The sequence below is a fragment of the Tetrao urogallus genome, assembly GCF_951394365.1.
Source record: "Tetrao urogallus genome assembly, chromosome: 2".
Lineage (NCBI taxonomy): Eukaryota > Metazoa > Chordata > Aves > Galliformes > Phasianidae > Tetrao > Tetrao urogallus.
This window is the reverse complement of record NC_136814.1, coordinates 62,851,155-62,869,811: the sequence shown is the minus strand read 5'-3', so window position 1 is coordinate 62,869,811 and position 18,657 is coordinate 62,851,155. Positions and strand designations below refer to the sequence as shown.

The following is an 18,657-nucleotide window of genomic DNA, read 5'->3' as shown; positions in this document are numbered from 1 at the left end:
AAACAAAAACCAAAACAACAAAATAAACTTTTTTCAGTCAAGAGTTGACTGCAGAAAGATGAATGTTGTGGGGTCTGTTCTCAATTTTTCAAGACTGGGTTTCACGAAGGTTTTCTATTGTTTGAAGTGCATCTTAGTAGAGAAATAATATTCTTCTACATGCACTTGTAAAAATACAAAAGCCAAAGCAATCCTGTGGTAACCTCAACAATTGCCAGTAGGGAAGAAGAGGTATTATGGAAGTATTTAGTGTCTTTTTTTCTTTTCACATGGCTAGAAGCAGAGGACAGTGAAAATAATGTGAACGATCTGTTCTCTATAAAGCACCAGGAAGGGTTCTGCAAGCTCTTCATGGCCCCTTGATCAATTATCTGGGGATTAGAGGTAAATGGAGTCATGTGGTTTACAGCAAAAATAAGTTTGACATCTCCACATATATCCCCTTCTGTTCATTAAACTGATTTCAAGAAATCATAGCTATGTGAGAGAATGGAAAATTTATGGGGCATATCTGTATGTCTTTATGGGAAAATAATTTTTCCAGTATATTTGTTAAATAAAAATATTATTTTCTCTGCGGAAAAAAAAAATGTTTCTCTTTGTTTAGAATATTTTTCCTATTAAGTACAGTAATTATGTTCATCAGCTCTTTATTCAAACCATAAAACTTTGTTTCCTTTTCCTTATACCCACTTAGGTATGTTATCTACATTGCTATTTTTAAGCCTTCTGGAGATTATGCACTGAAATATACTGAGCTTTTCTTGCCTAAACATTTTTAGTGAACGGATCAGAATATTTTCACTAGGTTTCAAATACTGAGCCATATCCGCACTGTGTTCACATACAGAAGCTCTGCTACAATCTTTGATGCCTGGATATAGCCAGTAAGATTTGACATGTTTAGTCTAGGCAAAGGAAGCTGATTGGTTGCATGATGTTACTTACAGTGTAAGTATGTCTAGATTGTGAGAAGCTGTGTATCAGTACACATTTCCTTTCTGGCTTTGCACAGGGATAACAGGAAGATATGGAGAAACAGCTGGTGGTTTTTGGGTTTTTTTTTAGTATTAGATACTTGTGTATCCTTGTCCTCTTTGGAGATTGCTGAGCCTTTAGAAAAATGAAGAAGTGTGATGACCTGAAGCCTTTACTAGACTAACGTAATCAGTGGCATTTATACAAATCTTTCACTGCAATTGACAGTTGTGTATGTTTTCTTTATATCAGGTCACCATTGCTTTGTTGGACAGTCAGCCATGGAAAGGTAAACTCTCATCACTCTAGTTCAAAAAGATTTTGAGAAGTACCTGTGTTTCTTGGCTGACTGTGTACAGTGTGCCATCCAAATTCTAGTACAGGATTAGTACGTGTGTGCAAAGAAACTGCAGAATTATGGAAAGTAAGGTATGGTCATGGACATTAGCTCTTGTTTACATGATGCTTCTCTGCATCGTTGTAGCAATGTGAAATCGAAAAGGTGGGTACAAGAGATCCTTGTGCTCAGAGCCAGGTCTTAGAGCAGCTTGTAAAGACAATCAGCATTTAAATGTGGTGTGAGTGTACCTCCAGTGATGGGGTGAAGGGAAATGAAAATAATCTCATGTACTTCTTTACTTATTCTTTTCTACACTGTTGCCTTTTAGAAGTCTTTTTTTCTTTAAGTTTTGTTTCAATTTCTTGCTTCCATTCTCCTTCCCCTTCTTCTTTCTCTCATTCCTTAGCAAAGCTTATCATAGAATCACAGAGTCACAGAATTGTAGGGGTTGGAAGGACCTCCAGAGATCTTTGAGTCCAATGCCTCTGCAAGCAGGTCCCCTACAGCAGACTGCACATGTGGGTGTCCAGGTGAGTCTTGAAAATCTCCAGAGAAGGAAAATCCACAACAACCCTGGGCAGCCTGTTCCAGTGCTCTGTCACCATTACTGTGAAGAAGTTTCTTCACATACTGGTTCAGAATTTCCTGTGCTCAAGTGTATGGCCATTTCCCTTTGTCCTGTCCCCACAGATTGCTGAAAAGAAGTTGTACATGTCCCTTTGACTCCCACACTGAGGATGAATATAATCATTAATAAGATCACCTCTGAGCCTTCTTTTCCCAAGGCTGAATAGACCCAGTTCACTCAGCCTTTCCTCATAGGGGAGATGCTCAAGGCGCTTTATCATCTTTGTGGCCCTCCACTGGACTCTCTCCAGGAGATCCCTGTCTTTTTGTACTGGGGAGTCCAGAACTGGATACAATACTCCAGGTGAGGCTTGACCAGGACAGAGTAGAGGGGGAAGATCACCTACTTGATCTGCTGACCACACTTCTTTTAATGCACCCCAGGATGCCATTGGCCGTCCTGGCTGCCAGAGCACACTGCTGGGTCATGGCCTACCTGTTATCCACCATGACCCCCAGGTCTTTCTCTGCAGAGCATCTCACCAGCAGGTTATGGCCCCTCATCTTTTCCAACAGAATCTGAAGCAAGTGGAGCAAAGAGCAAACATATCCTTGATGTCTGAAATTAGCACCTTAGGCCATGGGCCAGAAGTGTCTGTGTTAAAAGCCAGGAATAAATAATTCAAGCCTTCAGATGGCAACACACCCTGAAGAATCTGCCTAGGTTTTCCTAGGAGGTGCAGTGAGGAAGAGCAAGAACATGACATCAGCCCAGCTAGCTCTAGTGGCTGATTGGAGTCCTTAATGCCTGTTGGCATAAGAGAGGATACTGTTCTTGGCTTTGGGTCATTAGTTCAAAATAAAGAGCAGCAATCACAGTACCATGTGTGTCTATGGCAGAGGCACACCAGTTTTATCTCATCTGGGTATACTGAACCACAAAATGTCATTATATGATATCCATTAACAAAGTTATCTTTAGTCTTCTATTTAAAATGGAGTCACCCTACAAAGTGTTTCTGGCAAATGCCTCTGATCCTATTCTTAGTCTGCCTCTTTCTGATTTCTGAAAATGTTCATGTTCTGCATCTCTAGCCACAGGAAAATATTCTACAATTGGCTTCTCTCAACTTCTGTTCAGAACTTGATTTTTTTTCATGCAAATTTCTTTCAGGGCTGCAGTCTAAATTAAGCTGAACTTAGTTCAGTGCATTCTGAGCAGAGTCATTGGGAATTCAACTCATTGGTAGCTGTGTGAATGTTTGAAGGTGGAATCTGGTTCTTAGATTTGTAAGTGATTTTTGAGATTATCTAAAAACTCAGTGTGTATGTTATATACATCATTATGACTGAGGGAAGCCAAGGGAATGGAGTGGATTACCTCATTTCTTAAATCTTCAAAGATTAAAGTTGATTCTGAAATATTGTATGTCTGAAATGTATCAAATTCTTCTGTTACCTACATATTTTCCAGTGATTAATTTTTTTTCTTAGTTTTTGAAAGTATATATTGTCTGGAAAATAGATTTTTGTACCAGGTCATTATGAGCATATTTATTGGGTCTCTGAAAATCTTACTTCTGATCATATACACTTTTGTCTAACTTTAATCCTTTTTGTCTGGCTACTCTGTTATAATTCAGAAGGATAACTTTAAGCTATTAAGTCAGACTCAGCTAATAGAGGCCAGATTTTATTTTCTGTTCTTTCTTTGACGACTCCAGGAGAACTCTGTGGCAGGAGGCCTGTGTGATCCAGTGCTGGATGTATCCATATAGTCCTCAGCGCTCGACCTGTTTTCTAAACAAGTTCAACCTTGAAACAAAACGCTTCAAAGAATATAAAAACTAACATCAGTTTTTCTCCTGATAATAACTAATGAAGATGAGTGATTACTTTAACTTCATTCTTGCCTGGTTTGCTACTCTAATAAACAGCAAAACAATTAATTTCATGAGAATTCAGATTTCATCTTCAATGAAACTGAACATAACTGCAGTAGCCATGAGATAAGGAGTGTGTGAATCCATACAGACAAGACCATATCCTCCCTGCTTTAATTCACATTAACAAAAGTATGAAGGAAACAATGTAAATCAACCAGGTGTAGTAATGGAATTATGCAGCTAATTTCCATAGATGTGATCATTCACATCTCCAAAAGGCAGAAAAAAAGCAGGGGGAGATGCTGTTGTCAGGCATATATCCATGCTCTCTACAAGAATGCCTGCACCAAATACTAGAATTATTGTGGGAACCCTCTGTATACTGACAGACAAATATTTCTTTGGCCTTGGTGCTGAGAAAGTTGTATGTTTCTCAACTGTTCTCAGGTGAGTTCTGACTTATTTTGCTGTAAGGTGACTTCAAATCTCTTCAGCTCATTGTCAAAAGCTCATTGGCTAACTCAGGGTTTTCTGATATGTGGTCTTATCTATCTGGACTATAGATATCCCCCAGTCACAGAAAGAAAAGCACTGTGGGGTCTCTAAGGAGTATAGCCATGAGGAATGGTCTGTCACCACCACCTGGCTGGCTGGTAGCCTGCTGTGTCTGCTTGTGAGAGACCCTAAGGAAAGACATTGGTCCAGCAGGGTTTCTGTGACTCATCACAGTGGTGACAGTCTACATCCACCTTCCCTCTCTAGAAACCTCTTTAACAAGTGTGCAGGCAGCAGTGTATTTATATCTGTGTGCATAGCATATGGGCAGTAAGGTTGGCACCTGTGGCATGTGTCTATCCTACTATGTATGGATTGTGTCACATTCAGTTATTTGACAGGAAAGAACCCAGTACAGATATACTCTAAGACGGATAGTATGCCCCACCCCAAAAGTTGGGCATTGCCACCTTAGCAGAAGCCACTTACTTTTTCTTCATGTATCTATTGTAGGCAATGAACTGTGGCATGACCACATGACTCAGTGAAGACAGAAGCTCCCAAACCACAATGGTTTCACTGGTTTCATTCCTGCCTGACCGTGGAACAATAGAGAGGAAGAATGCCCCTGCTCTGACCCTACAGCTGAATCCTTTTGAATTCTGTTGTCAAGTTGGCTGTAGGGGAATAACCTTGAAGGTGCACACCTCACTTAAATGCCTGTCTCCTGTGACAGTGTAAAAGTTCTCCCAGCAGATGGCATTGCCAACTGAAAAAGCCGCAATTAAGAGCATTACTTCATTTCAAGTGCTTAATGAAAAATCCTATGTTAAAGTCTGAACAAGTTTTTTTGCTGAAGAGGTCTAAAAGGACCTGCAGCTGCTCTTTCCCTCTACACTCCACTCCAAGCTCTCTGTCCCACCAACAGAGATGTGTTTACTAAACAAGCTGTGATTCATCCCTCCTACATTGCATCAGCCTCTTCATTTTTGCTGTCCCTCTGGGAATCAGATCTGAAGTACTGAAACCAGATTATGTGGTAACAAGCCATGCTTGTTGCTGTGAGGACCAGAAAAACAATTACAAAAATTATGACTTAGTTATTCTGAGGTCTTTGTACTTCAGACAATCAAAATGGAGGAAGAAATATATGCAAGAATGGGGTACACTGCAGTCAAACAGAAGTCCATGTCAAGTAAGGAAGTCTTGAACCATGCCTCCTGATGAAAGTCATTCATCTCTGTGTTTCAGAGCCTACTCTCTGATTCTTCCCTAGAAAGGAAAACACAAGTCTTCTACAGAATTACAGTTTCTCAGATGTGAATTCTCCCATGATTGTCACCTTCATGATGTCCTATATGCATATGCCTCTGGTAAGCTCTCCTTGGAAGAAATGTGAATGAAACTTCCATTCCAAGGAAAGCAAGGAATGGATTTATTATTGATGACAGGGATTTTATCCATATTCCAAGATTTATCTCCTATTTCTTTCTTATATCAAGTTCTAATTGGTTCTAACACAAATGTTAAGGAAGCTGATGTTCAGTTGCTAGCTCAAATTTGCCAGAGCTTTCTAGCAGTTTCTTCCATATGAATAGCTGGTTTTCTAGTAGTCTGAACTTATTAAGAAATGACTTGCTTCCCTGAAAAAGAAGATCAAATGCTCTCTTTATGGGAACAGAAGGGGTTGTTCCTCTGTGTATTCTAAAGACCAGATGAGTCTGTTAAACACTTGTTTTCTGCCTTATGAAAGATATGTAGCAATTTCTCAACCCAAAATGCAAAATGCATCTTGCTTTTCAGCTGAGTGGAAAACTACCTCTTCGTCCAAAAAAGCAGCTGTTTACACTAAGCTAATAATAATTTTCTCATGGATAATTCACAGCCCTGCATTCCACATGTCATTCAAAAGTGACATTCTTTCAGATTTGCTCGGTATTCGCTCTAGAAAATACTTAAATTTCCCAGAACTCCCCTTTTACTGGGATGTAGATTTATGTAGATGCTTCTAGATGATGAGGTTTAATTGTGCTTAGAATGGAGATGCTTTAGGGGTGAAGCAATCCAGAAAAATAAACAAACAAGCAACAACAACAACAACAAAATGGTCTAACTCATCTAACTCCTTGCTTTTTTTTTTTTTTTTTTTTTTTTTTTTAAATCCCCTTTAGCCGGGGATTGCTGCATATGTTCAGGAGTGGACACTTTTTTTTCCAGAGTTCAAAAAAAGTTGAAATGTCACCTGATGTACCAGAAAACAGGTAGTTCCCTTAGGAGCAAAGCCAAGCATCTGTCTACAAAGTTGTCAAACTTCGGCCAAAGATCCATTAATACCCAAATCCACTTTAAGTGGAGCACAGTCACTTCTTTCCAAAAGTAAAAGATTCAAAGATTTGATTCCAATTGTCTCTGATGTATGCACATAGCAATCTTGAACAAATGTATGGCAAAAGGCCACATCAGTTGTGCCATTTCTTTTATACTTGCAACTTCTCATAGCTGCAAGCCATTTTGGAAATTTACAGATAGCACAGACCCAAGACTTTCCCTTGTAGATTGTGCCTGAAGTTCAGATCTGTGCAGAGAGACAGAATTGGTGCAAATTTAAACTTTTTAGTTCTGTGTTGAATCCACAGATTTGAAATAGTCAAACAGTAAGTTGCCCAAGTTAGGAATTCAGTTTCCTTTTTTTCATTCATAACCTTCTCACTTGATTTCATGCATTGATTTCTGAACCTACCGGCATAACTAAGACAGACAGGTACATGTGGGAAGCTTTGAAAGGGATAAGGTCTCAGCTCTTACACTGCTTTCCTGTTAGAAAAATGACTCCTTAGGTATCAAAATTCAAACAGCTAAAGAATCTAAGTTGGCAAACTGTAAAGAGTGGAAAAGTGGCATATCCCCACTATCCCAATTAGATAGAATGGTTAATTTGTTCAAGCTTTAAAAAGTGGGAAAGAATTAATGGAGTGAAAAGGTACAGAAGATATTTTAGCATATTAATAGAAGTAGCATATAAAAAGAAAGCATTAGGACACAGACATGGGAGAATAGCATGAAATCTAAGCTATTTGACAATCAAAACAGCAAGATATGGTGTCATAATGTGAAGATAGCCACATTCTTCTGCATTCCCATATATTAAAAAAAAAAAAAAAAAAAAAAAAAAAAAAAAAAAAAAAAGAGAGAGAATATAGAAGCCATTGCACCAGTTTTCTCTTGCTGTTTTTCCCTGCTGCTTTTCACACCAGCAGTAGTGGGCTTCGTGTAACCAAATGGCCTACAGCTGTCAGAGGGCTTTACTGCTCAACCTACATTCAACTATAGTCTATATGTGCTGTAAGGAAGTCTGCATGGTTCTTTAAGCACTGGCTGTGATCTGTGGCATATTTGCAGAGTTTATAAGAAAATATGTGCTATTTTCGTAGGATTAGAGAGGTACAAGTTGTCAGGTTTTATGAAGAAATCAAGAAGTGCTGGTGAGGCAGATAATAGAATTAATTCATCTGTAGTCAAGTAATTCGCCCTGAGCAGCCAATTAGTAACTTCCAAGAAAACAAAGCTCTGTCTTTTTCCTCTAGTATGTGAAATGGTATGGCATTAAAACTTCTTCTGCAGTTATGAGCACATTAAATCCAAAACATCTCTGTAGTGTCATACTGAGGACCAGATCCCACCAGCAGAGCCTCCTTCAGAGCTGTGCTTTGTTTTGATGTTCCGGTTCCTTTCTACCTACTAAAACTGATTTTCATTCTAAACCTAATAAATGTAATGTCTTAAAATGCCATAATAATGTACCCCAATACTTGTAAGCTTGTACAACGCACAGCCACAGTGCTACTTCTCCACCTGCTGCTCTGCTAAGTATTAGTGCTACTAATGATTTACATGGTGCTACCGGGATGTGTGACACTTCACAAACATGTGGGGCTGGTTCAGTCATAAAGCCAGAATAACTTCCTTCGTTTCACAGACTGAGGTAATAGGACTCTGGGGGAGGTCTGTCCACCTGGAGGGAACGTGTGGGTCTGTGTGCAGACAAAGTTCCCACTAGTAAAGCTTTACAGAGACAAAAACTGTTACAAGAATTTTCCTAGGGCAGGAAGACTATTCTTTCTGTCTTTCTTAATTGGGCACTGAAAATACAGCTTACAACTCTTTCACTTGAAGAAACAAGTCCAGTTGTTATAAAAATAAAACCCATTGGCAGCACTGAAGAGCTCAAGATCCATTCTGCCCATGGCTTTTGGGTTAATAAAGTGAAGATGAATTTGAGCTTGATAAAACTAATGACAGAAATTTAAGACACAATGAACTTTCATAGAAACAGCTAGAAAAAGAATGGTTTGCAAAAAATGATGTAACATAAAACAAGATCCTCTCAATATTTACTGACAAATCCTGCAGTGAACATGCACACACACATGCTGCATTCAAGAACAGTATCACACATTTGGTATAACAGTATAACTAGTTGGACTACAGCTATTTCTTCCCAAAAAGTATGCAAGATTCACTCAGCTGCAAAAGAAGGGATAGAATTTAAAACATTAAAGAGAAACTTCTTGAAACTTTGAATAAGTTGATTTGTTTTGAGCTGATTTTTTCACTTCAGTAAAGCATACTTCAAAATAAAAGGATATTTCAAATTAACAAAATCACCTTTTTTTTCTTTTTTTTCTTTTTTTTTTTTTTTTAACTTCTCTCTGTTTTCACCATGGCATTATTTTTATCCCACTTGGAGGGCACAAAAATTTAATGTGAATAAATGCAAAAACACCCATTAAATTGGAATTCTGGTTTCTTTAATAGAGAACCGTTTTTCTGAACACTTCCAGTTAATGCTTTGCAGCTACTGTGGAGACAGAAGTGTTAATTCAATGAGCAGGAGATAACTGCCCTGAGAGAACAATGTACAGAGGTGAATAGGAAGCTCACAGCAGCATGGTCTTGCAGCTCTGCAATTCCTATGCCTTTCCATCTCCAGACCCCTAGTTCTTCAAGGCTGCCCCTCAGCCTAACCCATGGCACAAGCATTCCCCTCCTTCCAGCCAGTGGCCTCTTCTCCTTAACCCACATCTCTAGTATTTACTGAAAATATATTTGCTCAGAGGGGAGGATTAATCCTTTTTCACAGAGAGCTTCCTTCCCTTTTTAGATGTAGCTTTTTCCTGACATCATATATCTTATTAAAGAGAAGTAAAAGAATGCTAAAAGTAGTCTCAGATGAATCACAGAATCATAGAATTATAGGGGTTGGAGAATAGTAGGGGACCTCGAGATCATCAAATTCAACCTGCTAAAGCAGGTTCTGCAGAGTAAGTTGCAGAGAAAAGCATCCAGGTGGGTCTTGAATATCTTCAGGGAAGGAGTCTCTACAACCTCTCTGGGCATCCTGTACCAGTGCTCTGTCACCCTCACAGTGAAGTTTTTCCTCATACTTGTGTGGAATTTCCTGTGTTCCAATTTGTGCCCATTGGTCCTTCTTCTGGCACTGGGCTCCATTGAAAAGAGCCTGGCTCCATCCACCTGACTAATGCTCTTTAGGTGTTTATAAGCATTGATAAAATCTCCCCTCAGTCATCTCTTCTCCAGGCTGAACAGCTCCAGGTCTCTCAGCTATTCCTTACAAGAGAGACTACAGGCCCTTTATCATCTTTGTGGCCCTCCCCTGGACTCTCTCCAGAAGTCCCCTGACTTTTTTAAATTGAGGAGTCCAGAACTGGACACAGTGCTCCAGATGTGGCCTGACCAGGGCAGAGGAGAGAGGGAGGATCACGTCCCTTGACATGCTGGCCGTGCTCTTTTTAATGCACCTCAGTGAAGTTGTGGGGTCCTTGCCTGCTGTCTTTCCACTGTGTGGATATTATCTGCTCCTAGTTATCAGGATCCCTTGTACTGCTGGTGGTTCTCAGACACAGCTTCTGCTTTTTACTTTAAGAAATTCTGTATAAGAAGTGATGAGAGGTACATTTTTGCTGGTAATGTTGTTCAGCTGGCCATCTGTCTGATTACATGTGACTGCGATTTTGTTTTGCTGTGATTAGTGATTAAAGTGATTGCAGATGTGACTTGAGCAGTATAAGCATATCACTTTCAGTGCATGGAGAAGCAAATCCAGAGCTTTCACTATTCTCTTTCATCCCAGCACCGGTCCAGACATGAAGAATTCTAGTTTCAATGTCCAATAATCATTGCCTCCAACTATAAGCATCTACTAAATCGCACATTATCTATGTAGGGACAGACATTATTTCTCATAGTTTGTGTAGAGGATTTTTATCTTGAGTTTGAAAAATAGGGCAGTTCTTCAAATTGGAGAAAAAAGAAAGAACTTATTCTGTGTCATGCTTTCTAAAACTTTGAAACTTCCCCATCCTACTCCTCTTGTCTGATAAGAGGTTGTGAAAAAAAAGCCTGTTTTCTTTTTTTTTTTTGTTGTTGTTTCTTTTCCTAGAAGTTTGAATATTGATATTAATATAAATTGTAAAATGAAAGTATCTAATTCTGGTGTTTGCACTGGGCAAATAGGTAGATATTATATTAAAGAATAAAAACAGTATACACATATATAAATCTGAAGGCAAATTAATCTGACTTGGTTCTAGTTGGGTTTCAAAAAGCATATTTGACAGTTTGTCTTGCAGAATTTAAGAAAGTTAGGAGAGAAAGTCCTTAGGGAGTTTTAAGTTTGCTGAAAATTGGAAAAAGTAGTTAATCTGTACAATGAACAACTGCTTATATCTTTTAAGTGACCTGGAGGGGGCGAAAATCAAAACTGTGATATTTGCTAATTGTATGAATTTATTCTGCATGGTTAAAAACAAACTGCTGATAAAAGAACTATATGTATTTCACTCAACCAGAAAGCAAAATGACAGGTGCAGGCCAAATGATGTTCAGGGTGAAATTCAGTCCTCTCTTCGTACATGAACAGATGTATTGCTCCAATTTATAGGAGGGAGAGGAGGTTCTTTTATTATCTATATACTCAGCATGAGATTAAGAAGCAACGGTTCAAATGTTGGTCCAACCAGTTTATTACAAATCTTAATCAGGGAAATGGGGAAGGGGAGGACGGACACTATTATGATTAGGGTAATGGGGAAGGGAAGGAGGGTGAAAAGATAGAAGAGAAGGAGCAAGGGGTCTTTATAGGCAGCAAGAGGGACATAGTCACCACCATGGATCCAGCGTGGTTCGTAGTTCAGTCTTTGATCTTCAGTAGTGGTGGGTCATCGGGTATTGTTGTTGTATTGACGACGACGACGACCATGGCGATGATGGCCCTTTTTCAATGCTTCAAAGTGGTTGAGTCAGCTGTCTTTGGAGTGACAGCTCAAATCCAAAGTGGTCGAGTCAGCTCTCCTTTGAGTGACAGCTCAAACCCAAGGTGGTTGAGTCAGTTCTTGCTGCGGTGGCAGCTTCTGGCTCTGGGATCTCAGCAGGAAACCTCCTTTGTTCTTATCTTTCTGGCCTTGCCAGCAGATAAGAGGAAGCAGGGAGGCACCAACTTGTATCTTGCCTTCACAGGATACAATGGTATCATCCCCCAGCCTTCCATACTAAGCTGGAGTAGTTTAGTCACAGTCCAGATCTTCCGCTAGTAAACACTCCTGAGCGCTCTCATCTGCTCTTCTACAGAGCAAGCAGCTCTGGAGGAAGGGGCTTTCAAATGTTACCAAAGCGATATCCATTGTCACACAGTTAGCACCCATCACTTGCCTCCTTGGCAAGTCACTCAGAGTCTTATCACAAGAAAACCCTCAGGAAGCAAGCTTTGAGCCAAAAAAAAAAAAAAAAAAAAACAAAGAAGGGTTCTCACAACAGATAAACTCTGAGCTGAAAACGTTGCTTAGAACTTGCGCTAAATTAAACCTTGCTAAAATATCAGCTCTGTGTTTCAAGCATGATAAAAATAGAAAAAAAGCCATTCAAATTCTAGAAAGTGTTACAACAAAATAGAAAATAAAGCATTATGGCACTGTAGAAAACTGACCTGGCTGCACCTCCAGTGTAAGTCTGGTAAACCCCAGCTTCATCCCCTCATGTCAAAACTGGTACTTGAATCCTGGAGAATGGCAGAGGTAGCAATATGGGTTAAAAAGGTATACAGCCCAGCAGACAAGGAACTCCCTAAACTTCCTGGTATAAGGGGTCAATATACCATTGTTTTCTACTTGGCACAAAGGCACAGATTCTTCCTGTTTCCTAGACCATCTGAAGGGCTATGTGCCAGTGAGGGTTAGCAGGCTTAACAACATCGCTACATTTTGTTTCAATCCCTCCTTTTCATTTGAAGATTGTAGCTATCACGCTGTGACCTTTACTGTATCCATTTATTATAACTCCAACAACAATCAGAGCAATTGCAGCCCTGTATCATTACAATTGCAATTATACATACAGCAATTAAAACAAACAAACAAACAAAAAAAAACAAAACAAAAAAAAACAAAACAAAACAAAAAACCACAGTTATCAATAAACTTTTTCTTCAACCAAGACCAATCAGGTAACCATGGGGTCAGCTTATCTCAGATTTCCTCAAAACCCCATGCAGTGTCATCAAGGGATATTTCATGGTCTAGCTTTTGTTAGCTCTTTACATGTTGTGCAAGTAAATGGTACATAAATGGATAAAAGGAAAGAAACCAAACAATCTTTTCAGCAATCCAAGTCCGTACTTATAAAAACTAGTTATTCCTTAGTTTTATGTTCTCTTTCAGGAGCCAACCACGATGGGAGCTTTAGTGGCTAGATGAAAAGAAACACCACCATGGATCAAGAGAATCCAACCAGGAAAACAAACAAACAAACAAACAAAAAAACCATACAATTTTCAGAGAAAGAAGTTTCTTTTTGAAGAAGGATATGTTTTTTGTATGTTAAGGGAAAGTAATATATGTGATAGCTTACTTAGATGGCCAAGTATGTCACTAATCTGTGAAAAGCAAATGCCATACTAGCATCTTTAGCTAAGTCTTAAAGAAGTTACCTGTTCATCATGGAGCTCACCAGAATCTGTCATCATTTTATATACTCCATTTTATACTATTACTGTTTTCCTTCTTTTAAACATAACATGAGAATGGATATTGTCTATTTGCAGTCACAGAAATATTGTAGCAAGAGTAACAACCCAAAATGCCCTGTGCTACTTTATCACTTAGCTTTTGAGGACCATCTCTCAAACCATAAAACAGAAGACTTTGGAAGGTTACAGCCACCGCCACATCACACCTGGTGAATTTTCTTGAAATAGTCTTTATGAAAATCTAGTTGGGCTGTGAGTGCACACCCTGGGGTTTGTGGTTAACCTACGTGCTGTGATAATGCCCACTAAGAAACAGTGCAGTGTAGATAACAGCATTCAGATTCTATTCAGAATGAATTCATCACACTGGCACAAAAATAGCTTAGAAGGTTCCCGGTTCATGTGAGAGCAGAAAAATTTGAACCAAAAATCCTGGGTAAATGGTTGTGGCAGAAAGATGACAGTGAACACAACTGAAAGTGGTTTTCTCACATTTGGTTAATACTGATGCCTCATACAAAAGCTTCCCTGAGAAGAATATGAAACTTAAGCCACTGCTAGTTATAAAGGACAAATATAAGCTATTATCTTGGAGAAAAGGACATTTCCCCTCTCTCTGACCTGGTAATCTCGGCCGGGGAGCACACTAACCCCCCTGCGATTCTGAAAGAAACAGTCAGAGACCTACTGCTCCAGCTGGACTGTCACAAGTCGATGGGGCCAGATGAGATCCACCCGAGAGTGCTGAGGGAACTGGCGGAGGTGATAGCCGAGCCGCTTTCCATCATCTGTCAGCGCTCCTTGTTGACTGGTGAGGTCCCAGATGACTGGAGGCTTGCCAATGTGACTCGCATTTATAAGAAAGGTCGTAAGGAGGATCCGGGGAACTACAGGCCTGTCAGCCTGACCTCGGTGCCAGGGAAGGTTATGGAGCAGATCGTCTTGAGGGAGATCATGCGGCATGTGCAGGGTGACCGGGGGATCAGGCCTAGCCAGCATGGGTTCATGAAGGGCAGGTCCTGTTTGACCAACCTGATCTCCTTCTATGATCTAGTGACCCATCTGGTGGATGAAGGAAAGGCTGTTGATGTGGTCTACCTAGACTTCAGCAAAGCCTTTGACACTGTCTCCCACAGCATTCTCCTGCAGAAGCTGGCAGTCAGAGGCTTGGATGGGTACACTCTTGGCTGGGTAAGGAGCTGGCTGGAGGGCCGGGCGCAGAGAGTGGTGGTGAATGGAGTCAAATCCAGCTGGCGACCGGTCGTGAGTGGTGTTCCGCAGGGGTCGGTGCTGGGGCCTGTCCTCTTCAATATCTTTATAGATGACCTCGATGAGGGCATCGAGTGCACCCTCAGTAAATTCGCAGATGACACCAAATTGGCTGGAAGCGTGGATCTGCCTGGGGGTAGCGACGCCCTACAGAGGGATCTGGACAGGCTGGAGAGCTGGGCTGGAGCCAATGGGATGAGTTTCAACAAGGCCAAATGCCGGGTCCTGCACTTCGGCCACAACAACCCCAGGCGACGCTACAGGCTTGGGGCGGTGTGGCTGGAGGACTGCGTAGAGGAAATGGACCTGGGGGTATTGATTGATGCTCGGCTGAACATGAGCCGACAGTGTGCCCAGGTGGCCACGAAGGCCAATGGCATCCTGGCTTGCATCAGAAACAGTGTTGCAAGCAGGAGCAGAGAGGTGATTGTTCCCCTATATTCAGCACTCGTCAGGCCGCACCTCGAGTACTGTGTCCAGTTTTGGGCCCCTCACTGCAAGAAAGATATTGAAGCCCTGGAGCGTGTTCAAAGAAGGGCAACGAAGCTGGTGAGGGGTCTGGAGCACAGGCCATATGAGGAGAGGCTGAAGGAGCTGGGAATGTTCAGCCTGGAGAAGAGGAGGCTCAGGGGAGACCTTATTGCTCTCTATAACTTCCTGAAGGGAGGTTGTAGTGAGCTGGGGGTCGGCCTCTTCTCTCGTGTCATTAGTGATAGGACCAGGGGGAATGGTTTCAAGCTACGCCAGGGGAAATTCAGGCTGGACATGAGGAAGTATTACTTTTCAGAAAGGGTGGTCAGGCACTGGAATGGACTGCCCAGGGAGGTGGTGGAATCACCGACCCTGGGGGTGTTCAAGGAAAGACTGGATGTTGCGTTGAGGGACATGGTTTAGTAGGAGCTATTGGGAATAGGTGAACGGTTGGACTGGGTGATCTTTTAGGTCTTTTCCAACCTTAGTGATTCTATGATTCTATGATTCTATGATTTCAGTGCTGTTCTGGTGCTGATCTCCACTGTGGTGAGTTTGCACTTGACTGTTACACAGTGCAGTGAGTTCATGCACTTCTATGCTTCCTGTAAGGAACTGCTTCAAAATTGCTAACGGAAAGTGAAAGCTCTATGAAAGTCTTTAAAAGCTGTGGGCTTTAGGGAACTACTTTTCTTCTTTTCTTTTACTGACTGCGCTGCCCTCAAAACACAGTGAGGCCACTGGAGCCTTCAGCAGAAAATGGAAAAACTGCGCACAGCAATGAATTTTTGTATCCGCTACCAAAAGACTCTGGGTTACAGCATCGTGTCCCTGCTGACAATTGCCAGCGAGCAAGTCTTTTCCTTGGTGGCCTTCAGGTGTCCCTGCAACTCTTGGAATACTCTGTATGGCTGTGTCTTCCTTCTAGTGCCAGCCATCCTTCTCTTTCTGCTTGGCTACCTGGTGAATGCCAGGACTTGGCTCCTGCTTACAGGCAGCTGCCCTCGGGAGAAGAAACACTGCTGTGGCTCTTGGGGAAAAGGTTGCTTCTACCTGAAAGTGCTGGCACCAGTGACAGCCAGCATCTTGGTGGCCCCCCTCACCTGGATTTCAGTGGCCCTGCTCAGTGCAAGCTTCTACGAGTGTGCAGCCAGCGGGAGCAGCTTCATCAGGAACCAGATGTGCAGGGATATGGACAAGCCTGAAGCATGCTGGGAGCTGCTGGAGAAAATACCCTGTGATGAGAACGTTGTCAAACAACTGAATGAACTGAATAAGAATTTAACTTCTAAAGGTGGACTTGTCAGCTTTCGAGCACAGTCTCAGGTAAGACCTCTATGCTCTGCTCTTCCCCCAAGGATTCCTGCCTTGCCTGCTTCACACACACTCGTACCTGCTAGCAAAAGCACATGGTTAGCAAAAAATTATTTGGTCAAAAAACTAACATAGAAAGGCAACAAGTGGCTAATTTGTGCTAGCTTCTCTTTTTGGTGTTTGCATAGTAATCTCTTGGCACTGGCAATGGCAAAGTGTTTGTCAGTGCTGGGCAGTAGACCAGCCTATATATCACCACTTTCCACTGCAGCTTTTCTTCTTGTTCAGATTATGCCTGGCGCAAGCTTTTGTCTGTTACCCTTCCAAAGATCTGAGACTTATGTAAGTATGCATTAGCTGAGAGGAAGCTGAAGTCATTAGCATAGGGGAAGCCAACACCTCACTGCAAAAGGGTGAGCTAACAAGTGAAACAAAGAAGGACAACTTGTTTGACCATGAACCTAAAAGCTTGACTCTATTATTAATTTCACACTTATAGTGTAGGTGAACAGTTAGAATATATGTGCATCTTGTTACAGTTTCCTTCTTGTGATGAAGGCAAACTGCGTAATAAAAAAATAGCTCTTTTGAGTAGGTTTTTTCCATTTGGAGTGAAACGAAACCAAAGTGATTTGGCAGCACTCCAGTTTTGTTTCTGTGCTTGTTCCCCTTGACTCCAGAAGAAAGTTAATTTATTATCAGTTCTTCAGGAAAACATTAATACTGATTAATGTAGTTAAGTTTGCAGGAGATAATAATTACGCACACAAAGTGTTTAAATTTGTTAGATATTTAGCATGTGGCTTCTTCAAGAAAAAGCTGAAAAAGTGCAGATTCTATAACATTGAATTCTGACAGAGTAAGAAAGGAGCAAAATTGAGGAAGGTTGACTGTTATTGATTTTTCAGTGAAATCGGAAAGAAACAGACTGATCAAACACAAATGGAAGACATATGAGATCATATACTTCATTTCTTGTATCTGACCTACTTTCAGCAAAATTAGGAGCCAAAAAGTGGTGTGGATGACAACATTCTATACAAAATAGGAAAGATTTCTTATTTGATAGCCAAATCCTTGTTCTGCCTACAAAGCATTGCTTCCATGTCTGATTCAGTGTTTTGTTCTATACTCTCGCACAGGGCCATGTGAAAACACTAGTAACACATTTATTTATTTTTCAAGATTCTAGGATGGTTGCTGATAGTCGCTGTCATTACTGTGGCACTCATTTCAACATGTATCAGCCACTGTTGCTCCCCAGTTAGCTATTTTCAGCTAAAGTTCTGGAAAATTTATTTGGAAAAGGAACGAGAGCACTTCGAAACCAAGGCCAAAGAACATGCAGCTCAGCTGGCTGAAAGAAACATAAATTGCTTTTTTGAAGCCACCAACCCACCGCCATTTCAGACTCCCAGCAATGAAGACTGGCAGAAGATTTCACTCCCATATGCATTCAGTAAGAATGATCAGTATTACAGCATGATACACAAATACATTAATGCAGACAGAGGCAAAATCAGTACACGCAGTGAAGGAGATCAAATTTCCTGTGTTTTAGGGTTTGTAGATGAAGCACATATAAATGAGCAAGGGTTTTAGTAAAAAAAAAAAAAAAAAAAAAAAAAAAAAAAAACCAAACAGTTTGTAACAGTGGTAATCATTTAACCTTACTGATCTAAAGGAAGCTTTATTCTGTGCTCTTACTGAAATCAATGAGAATTGTATGTTAAAGGCTGATACTGTAAACCCCGGGAGACTTTTTAAAAATAAACTTCATAATTTTGCTTAAGTACATTTAAATAAGCGTGTGGTTCATAATGGGATTATTTCTTTTTTATGTCAGTGATCATTAAGAAAAAGTCATATGTGAAACAGTAAGCATCCACAACAAAGATGTCAGCCAGTACTATGTGATTACATATAATAAGTAATAACATTTAACTGACTGATATCATTTTAACTGAATAAACATTTATCTGCTTGGTATCATTTCACTTTCATGTACTCAAAAGGTATCCCAAACCTTGCAACAACTGTGTTTCCCAGGGTAGTTTGGAGTTGGGTCGTGACAGTAACAAGTGTTCAATTTGTTATTTGTACCTCCAGGAAGCACAATTATGCTTAAAATGTTTCAGTTCACCTCTCCTATTAAAGAACTCAATTGTTCACTGACATCTAGGAGGCAATAAATCTGCTCTGGAGTATTGTAAATTGGAAGGTAACAATGGCCCTGAAATTAGCAGCAAGATGTTTCTTGACTCGGTGGAGCCAGGCTTTGCCATAGAGACACAGTA

At 40.7% G+C, this 18,657-nt stretch overlaps 1 protein-coding gene across 1 annotated transcript; it reads left to right on the top strand.

Annotated features, from left to right (window-relative positions):
- Nucleotides 1–15,805: 15,805 nt before the first annotated feature.
- Nucleotides 15,806–17,962, top strand: CALHM6 (calcium homeostasis modulator family member 6; the record flags this gene model as incomplete). The annotated part of the gene is made up of 2 exons (XM_079550061.1): nt 15,806–16,372; nt 17,546–17,962. The coding sequence occupies 2 exons, from the start codon at nt 15,806–15,808 to the stop codon at nt 17,960–17,962; spliced, it is 984 nt and encodes a 327-aa protein (XP_079406187.1).
- Nucleotides 17,963–18,657: the final 695 nt, after the last annotated feature.